The sequence below is a fragment of the Elaeis guineensis genome, chromosome 2 (assembly GCF_000442705.2).
Source record: "Elaeis guineensis isolate ETL-2024a chromosome 2, EG11, whole genome shotgun sequence".
In the NCBI taxonomy this organism is placed as follows: domain Eukaryota; kingdom Viridiplantae; phylum Streptophyta; class Magnoliopsida; order Arecales; family Arecaceae; genus Elaeis; species Elaeis guineensis.
In genome coordinates this window covers 38080997-38088965 of record NC_025994.2, presented here as the reverse complement: position 1 = coordinate 38088965, position 7969 = coordinate 38080997, and the positions used below count along the sequence as shown (strand labels likewise).

At 37.1% G+C, this 7969-nt stretch overlaps 1 protein-coding gene across 1 annotated transcript; it reads right to left on the bottom strand.

Annotated features, from left to right (window-relative positions):
* Positions 1–425: 425 nt before the first annotated feature.
* Positions 426–7609, bottom strand: LOC105035031 (5-methyltetrahydropteroyltriglutamate--homocysteine methyltransferase 1). The gene is made up of 14 exons (XM_010910419.4): positions 7452–7609; positions 4690–5043; positions 4483–4570; positions 3644–3771; positions 3370–3561; positions 3060–3262; positions 2814–2977; positions 2506–2586; positions 2255–2421; positions 2052–2157; positions 1582–1832; positions 1407–1479; positions 1187–1315; positions 426–1050 (listed from the first exon to the last, which is right to left on the bottom strand). The coding sequence occupies exons 2-14, from the start codon at positions 5037–5039 to the stop codon at positions 682–684; spliced, it is 2301 nt and encodes a 766-aa protein (XP_010908721.1). The 5' UTR covers positions 5040–5043; positions 7452–7609; the 3' UTR covers positions 426–681.
* Positions 7610–7969: the final 360 nt, after the last annotated feature.

Here is a 7969-nt window from a genome sequence, read left to right as displayed (position 1 = left end):
TTAGCAGATGGATGGACGGACCAGGAATTATACAGCCTACAGCCAGTTACACAAACCGGTCTTCAAACACATTCCATATAACTAAATCATAGACTGTTTATATTGATCTCCAGTGGGTAAAAAGAGCGCATGAAATTGGAGGGCAACAAGGCATGTGAACCAGCTTATTCGACAGTATCCTACTTGACATTTTTATAGTAATTGTTCTCTCCTATGTCCGAAGATCTGAAAGCATATAGAAGCCTGCATTCCATTCCACAAGTAGTTCACAATGACAGATGAATCAAAGACCTATCTAAAAATCGGTTCTCTTTGGCATCCCAATTTCAACTGTCATCAGACAATATTACATTTAAAAAAACTTCATAAGTGTTAACTATTGCTTGTAGGGATCATTATTTTTGAGCATAAAAACCAAGGGGAACTAATCAAAAGCCAACTAATAGCATTTTCTCTCTTTTTTTTCCTTTTTGGCTTTCAAACAAATCAAGGTACACTGGCAGAAACTGCCCCAAAAATCTTGAAGGGAGAAAAGAAACGGATAAAAATGCCCATATCAAAGAAACCTAATAATGTTCTAGCCACATGCCTGGCATAATGCAGACCAATATTATTAGGGATGAGCCGAGAATCCTCTTCTTTAACTGCAAATCATTTGAAATTACATGGGCGGTGCAAGAGTTACTTGGCACTGGCCAGCTGGGTGCGAAGGACCTTAGCAGCAGCAACCATATTGGTGAGTGCAGGCTTGACCTCAGCATACTTACGGGTCTTGAGCCCACAGTCAGGATTAACCCACAGAATGTTGGTCTCGAGCACTGCAAGCATCTTGTTGATGCGGTCAGCAATCTCCTCCGTGGATGGGATTCTTGGAGAGTGGATGTCATACACCCCTGGACCAATGCCAGCACCATATTTCACTCCCTCGCGGAACACAGACAGGAGTTTCTCATCTGAACGAGAGTTCTCAATGGTGATCACATCAGCATCCATGTCAATGATTGAGTGGATAATGTCGTTGAAGTTAGAGTAGCACATGTGAGTATGAATCTGTAAGAGCAGTTTAGGCATCAGGCTATTTAATAATAAATAAACTAGTTACAGATTTTGACCAATGATTACAGAATTAGAACTAAATCTCTAGGTTATCAAAGAACATTAGAAGAATTTGAGGATGAGAAAGAACCTGAGTAGTGTCCTTGACACCACAGTTGGTGATCCTGAATGAGTGGACAGCCCAATCCAGATAGAAAGCCTGCTCAGACTTGCGTAGAGGCAAGCCTTCCCGGAGAGCTGCTTCATCAATTTGAATAACCTACATGCAACAGCAAAGCAACAGTTTAGGAGTTGTATGGAAATGAATAAGTGTACATAATAAATTATTTAGACAAGAATGGAAGACCTACCTGAATACCAGCAGCTTCCAAATCTTCAACTTCTTTCTTGATAGCAAGAGCAATCTGATAGCAGGTCTCATATCTGTAGCAAAGCATGTATCAAGTTGTACTCAAATAATAACAGGCTACAAGAAAATATTACAGCACTAAGAACTCTGAGAAACATCTAAGCAGCTCAGCTCACCTGGGCTGGTCATTCCTGACAAAGGACCAGTTAAGGATTGTGACAGGACCTGTCAGCATTCCCTTCATCGGCCGGGCTGTCATGCTCTGGGCCATTGTCGACCAGAAAACAGTCATGGGCTTGGGACGGCTCACATCACCATAGATGATGGGTGGCTTAACACATCGTGACCCATAAGATTGTACCCAGCCATTCACTGTGAATGCAAAGCCTGATAGCTGCTCCCCGAAGTACTCAACCATATCATTTCTCTGTGGAAACATTACCATCATCCTTAGCATTGATGAAATGAGTTCTTTCAGAAACTACACGACAACAGTTATGAAAAAATATATGAAGATACTGAAATGCAACTTCACATTTTTGACACCTCACTTTTCTCACATGCTGATGGGCGCTTTCCAGATTATAAAAGATTAAAAATGAAGTGTGTCTTATCATGATCATGTGGTACAGGCAAAAATGCTCACCTCAGGCTCTCCATGGACCAGGACATCAATGTCAAGTTCTTCTTGAAGCTTGACAACTTTGTTAATTTCCGCTTTGATGGCTTTGACATACTCCTCTTCAGAGATTCTACAACAAAATAAAGCAAAAAATAAATGGAATTTACTGACAAAGTAAAGAAGTAAATATCAAATGAAGCAATGATACATTATTAGAGAACACCCACTTATTTGCCTTGCATTCACGTCGAACTCTTCTGAGATCCATGGTCTGAGGGAATGAACCAATGGTTGTGGTAGGAAGGATTGGTAGGTTCAGCTTCTTCTGCTGTGCATCTAATCTAGCACTAACATTTGTGGCTCGGCGATGGTCAGAGCCCTTCAAAGCAGCAGCCTGAGAGCAATGCCAATGTCAAATTGGTAAATAAGCCCCTTTCTCTGATGATTAAAAATAAGCTACCAAATTGTAGGTGCTTACAGCCTTCTGAACTTCTTCATTTGTCACCCTAGGAGATGACTTCCTTGAAGCCTGAGCAGCAGCATTTGCTAAGAAGAAAGCCTGTACATAGTGAAACAAATAGTGAGAGGCTATAACATGGAACTTAAACTGCCCAACATGCCAAATTGACATCTCTAAATATCTAGTTTAAAAGCCAGGTATGTGCATTGCAATGTTATTGAAAAGAATGCTTGTACAACTTGTTCTCAGGATAAAACCAAAACTTATATTTGCAGGGAGGATAAGACTTGCAACAGGCATGATGTGATGATTATGAGAGGCTGTACCTCATCCTTCTGCCCAGCCAATGCCTTGGCCAGTGCATTCACTTCAACCACTTTTTGTGCAGCAAAACCCAACCATGATTTAATTTCAGTATCCAATTTTGTCTCATTTACAAGATCAACAGCAGTATGCAAAAGCGAGCAGGAAGTAGAGACCACAAGCTTGTCTGTGAACAAACAACAACCATTTCCAAAATGCCTCAATTTCTAGCTAAAAAACGAGGGGAAAATGCATCTCAGTATTCATACCTTTGCCTACAACAGCCTCAAGAACCTGAAGAGTGCTGAGAGAGGCAGCAAGATCATTGGCCCAAATGTTCCTCCCATCCACAACTCCAGCAAAAAGAAATTTTCCAGCAGGGAAGCCAGAACTTCTGATTAAGTCAAGTGTGTTGGTTCCACGCACAAGATCAAATCCAAAACCCGAAATGCCTTTCAAGGCAGTGATCGTCCTGAAATAATCGAAAATATTAATAAACAATTAACCCCCTCCCCCCCCCCAAAAAAAAAAAAAAGAAAACAACATAAGGAACAGGTAACCAAGTAAGAATCAACTAACTTGTATGCCTCTGCAGGAACATCAGCAAAATAGGTCTCAACTAGCACATTCAAACCAGAGAATGATGATTCCAGTTCAGAGTAGGCATCAGCAAATGCTTGCAATTGGTGAGAATCTAGATCCATCACGAGAGTGGGCTCGTCAAACTGAATCCATGATGCACCAGCTACCTTCAACTCAGCAATAACTTCCCTGTATGCAACTAGAGGTAAGTACTGAAAACCAGAGGATGAAAGAAGACAGAAATGGCCTGAAAGCTTATTTGGATCCGTACTTGTAAATGGGAAGAATATTTCCCAGAAGTGAGAGAAGAGAAAATGACTTCTCTACACCTTTAGCAGGTTTCGACAGCAACAAGTATGTGACAGGTCCAATAAGCACTGGCACTGTGTCAATCCCAAGCTGCACCAGCAAAGAAAAATTAAACAATGAACAGTGAAGATTTGATAAGTAGGTCATTCAGCAGGACAGCACCACAAAAACAAACAAGAAAACATCATGAAGCCAAATCTATATTGTATCATAGAACAAAATGTACCATGCCTAATAATGTAAAACTTTACACCTAATACCTAGAATATTTTGCATGAGATAATTTAATGCTTTATACATCAGTAATCAAGTTAGAAATATCATTCTTAGGCATCTGATCAAACACAACGAAAGTATGGTTCATAAAAGTTCAGATTAGCTTGGTTACAATAAAAGCATGGTTAACTGGACTTGGTAGGCCAGGCAACCCATGGAGATCAAAATTCATCACATCACGGCCCTACTTCTATTTGTGCGTCTTTATACATTGTTTCAAAGTGACAGATTATCTAAGTGAATTAGTTGAAGTAAATGGCTACAAATCTCCTCAAAGTAACCTTGATTAAACATTGAAAGCATTTGTTCCCTACAGAAGCACTATGTTAAACATCAAGACACCCTACACCAAGACAACTAACAGATAATACTTAGAATGTAACACAGTGATGAACAAATACACAACGAGACAAGGCAAAACTAATTTAGTGCCAAAACAAAGAGACAAAGTTTCAAACAAACAGACTGATGAATACACAAGTAATCAGCATAGAATTAAGCAAATATACTGATATAGGTCCATACCGCCTTTGCTTCCTTGTACTCAGAAACTGCCTTGTGAGAAGCATAGGAGAACTTTGTGTTTGGACCCAATTCAGGTACAATAAAATGGCTAGATCAAGGGAGAACAAGGAAAACATGTCAACAAACAAACAAACAAGCAAACTTACATGAAACAATAATAACACCGAATTTGGAACTTCAGGATTCAAGATGGGACAGATATCTTACTAGTTAGTGTCAAACCACTTGGTCATCTCCATAGCAGGTACAGAGGCATTTCCTCTGGCCATAGAGAAGTAAGTGTCAAACCCAATCTCTACACCATTCCACCTATACCTGTCAGGAACTGCACCAAGCATAGCCGTGGTATCGAGCACTTGATCGTAGAAAGAAAAAGTGTTGCTAGGAATGTATTTGATCCCAGCATCAGCCATTTGCTTCCAAATGGAACACCTGAGATCTGTGGCAACCTTCTGCAAATCCTCAGCACTGCTCTTCCCATCCCAGAATGATTCCAGGGCAAACTTGAGCTCTCTCTTCGGTCCCATGCGAGGATACCCAACAATGTGCGATGCCATCTTTCTGATCATGCAGATAGAACAAAACATTGTATTACCTCATGAAAAGCATATTTAAATTCCTCCAATAGTGTTAAACAGCACATCATCTTATATAGTGTGAAGATTTAACAGTGCATAGCGGCATTCCTTCCCCATTTAAATCTTTAACTTCAGGAATCTTTTAATCACCTAAAGACCCATATAATTATACCTAATGCTCCATCACATTTATTTGCGAAAAACCATATAAATCAAAACATTTGAGAATTATGTACATGATTAGTTTCCTTCAGAAAATTTTGACAGGAGTGGAAGCAGATACTTGTTTTCGCTACAGGAATACAGCTTGTTAATGACAAAAAGTTAGTATGTCAGTGGGAGAAGAAAAGATTGGCAGGACACCACTTAGGCCCCATTTGGCATTGCTTTTGGAGGGCCACAAAGCGCTTCTTGAAAGACCAAAAACTGTTTGGATGATTTCAAGGTATTTGGTAAAATTCTTGAAACAACATTCTAGCTCTTCCAAAACACTGAAAATAATCTACTAGAGAAAAGCTCCAATTTGGAGCTTTTGGATAAAAGCTCAACTTTAGATGTGTCAATAAGCTATTTTTTGGACAAAAACTCATTCAAAGAACCTGAACATGAGTCCCAGCAATAATTTTTTTTAAAAATTAACTTAACATACTTTTATTGATGATCATTTAAGTTACTATATTTTATACCATAATCATGCAATTCAAGATTTTTAGTTTAACTTTTAATACGATTAGGAGAGTCTACACCCTTCTGATTGTTTAGAGATTGATAAATCATAGGAAGAAAGGAGTACAGAACAATGTCAAACATTGAATAACCATGAGACGGATGTTTTGGATCATATTCCAGATCTTCTTATGAGTCGTTGACTTGCTTATGTAGGATATTATGCTTGAAACATGGATATTGAGAAATGTTAATGAATATTTATATTGCTATCATGATTATGGATATATGAACAATTTTATTGATATTTTGTATCTAAGTGAACAAAGTCAAACATTTATATTGCTATTAGAATCAAGAATTACCCAGTTTGCTAAAATGATATTCTTTATTAATCGCTTAGAAAATTCATTACATTATTCATTATATTATTTGATTGAAATATAAAAAATTTATAAATTAACAATACTTTATAAGAATCATTTTTAAAGAAATACAACAATGATATAACAAAATAATACTATATTATTTTATTATTATAAAATAATAATATTATTATAAAATTATATTAAAATAATGGCAAGATACAATAATACTATAATATAACATTATTACAACGCTATGCTAAAATTATATCATATTAATAAATTATAATGATATTATTGTTATACCTTAATAAAATAATAAGAATATTGCTTTCTATTATAGTAAATATAAAATTATTATTTACTATGTTATTTAGATTAAAATATCAAAAAAATAATTTAAATTAAGAGTTTTTGAAGTACAAAAAGTCAAATAGTTAGATAATTAAAAGCACTATGCAATGTCCTTTATAAATATTTCATGATACTAAAAATACTTTCTTAGTTTGATTCCCAAATAATGTTAGAGTTTCATAGTAAAAGCTCTACAGATAAAAGCACTACCACGTACGATAATACCAAACAAGGCCTTAATAGATCATTTTTTCTACTTAAAATATAGTAAAGAGTGGAAAATTTTTATTGGCCTTAAAGAATGCATAAGACCAACCAGCATAAGTCACTTGAGGCATATCAAACCAAAATAAACAAATAAAAGAACTGCAAACATTAGGAAAATAACTCAAGAGAGTAGAGCATGAATCAAATAGAATTCGTAAAAAAAAAAATGATGACCATATCCAACTATCTAGAAAACATTTTCGTGATAAAAAATGTAAAGATACTTGAAAAACAAAGTTTTATTCAACTGACGAAGGAACAAAAGCGATCTACAAGATCAAAGGAACGAAAAGTCTAGATCTAAACAAATCCAACGATGGGACCAGCAAACCGCAAGGACAGATCTATAGCTGGAACCGACTTTCGATTTATGTGCTGTGAAGCTACCAGATCTGATCCGTACTACCTATCAGGAATCAAAGTAAGCCCCAGAATTTTCAACTAATCCAATCTAAAAGTAAGATATAGACCTCAAAAGAAAAAACGATATAAGATCTGATCTGTACCTCTGGTCTGAAACCAATCAACACTATCAAACCAGACCCAGGACAACTAAGACCCAATTGCACCAAAACAATTATAGAACAGAATCCAAATGAGTACCTCAGTAGCACTAAGAAGTTGATTAGATTTCGAAGTAGTAGGAAAACAAGATCACGATGAGAGGGGAGAAGAAACGAGAAAGAAAGCAGACGGAAGAGGGATATATGGTTCGCAGGATGGGGTTGGAAGAGCATACCCTTTGGCGGCGAAGGAAGCGGTCCGGATGAGGAGGACAGAGGGGTGCGTAGCGAGAGTGGAAGGAGGCGAAGAGGGCGCGAGGGAGAAGGGAGGAAGTGGGATTATTTATAGACACGGAGAAGGTGGGTGAGGGCACGATGCAGCAGATCTGATGATGCTTTTGAATTCGCGTACTGAGAAATTATAACCAATTTTCGGTAGCTTCGTGCCACCACTAATCTAATTAGTTATTTTTTATTAGTATTATTTGAATTTTAAATTCGAGGGTATATGAGCGTGGAAAGAAATGAAGTGTTAGGCAGCGGCAGGTAGAATAGGAGTGGGTGAAGCGGGGGTTGGTGGGAGAGTCGGGATGGTGGGCTGTCATTGCTTGCACTTTGAACAAACGCTTTTTATTTTTTATTTTTTCAAATATTATTAGCAAAAAATCTTCACTTTTTAAACTATTGAATAATTATTTTTGCCATCATTATTATCAAAAAGTAATCAAATGATAAATTATATTTTTAATAATTT

What these genes read in the sequence shown, in the direction of transcription:
- LOC105035031 (XM_010910419.4), bottom strand. Translation starts at nt 5,039, where the DNA reads ATGGCATCGCACATTGTTGGGTATCCTCGCATGGGACCGAAGAGAGAG. An exon ending in TGAGGCTGTTGTAGGCAAAG is followed by an intron (nt 2,978 to 3,059) that starts GTATGAATACTG and finishes GTTTGTTCACAG; the next exon opens with ACAAGCTTGTGGTCTCTACT. An exon ending in CGTGAATGCAAGGCAAATAA is followed by an intron (nt 2,158 to 2,254) that starts GTGGGTGTTCTC and finishes ATTTTGTTGTAG; the next exon opens with AATCTCTGAAGAGGAGTATG.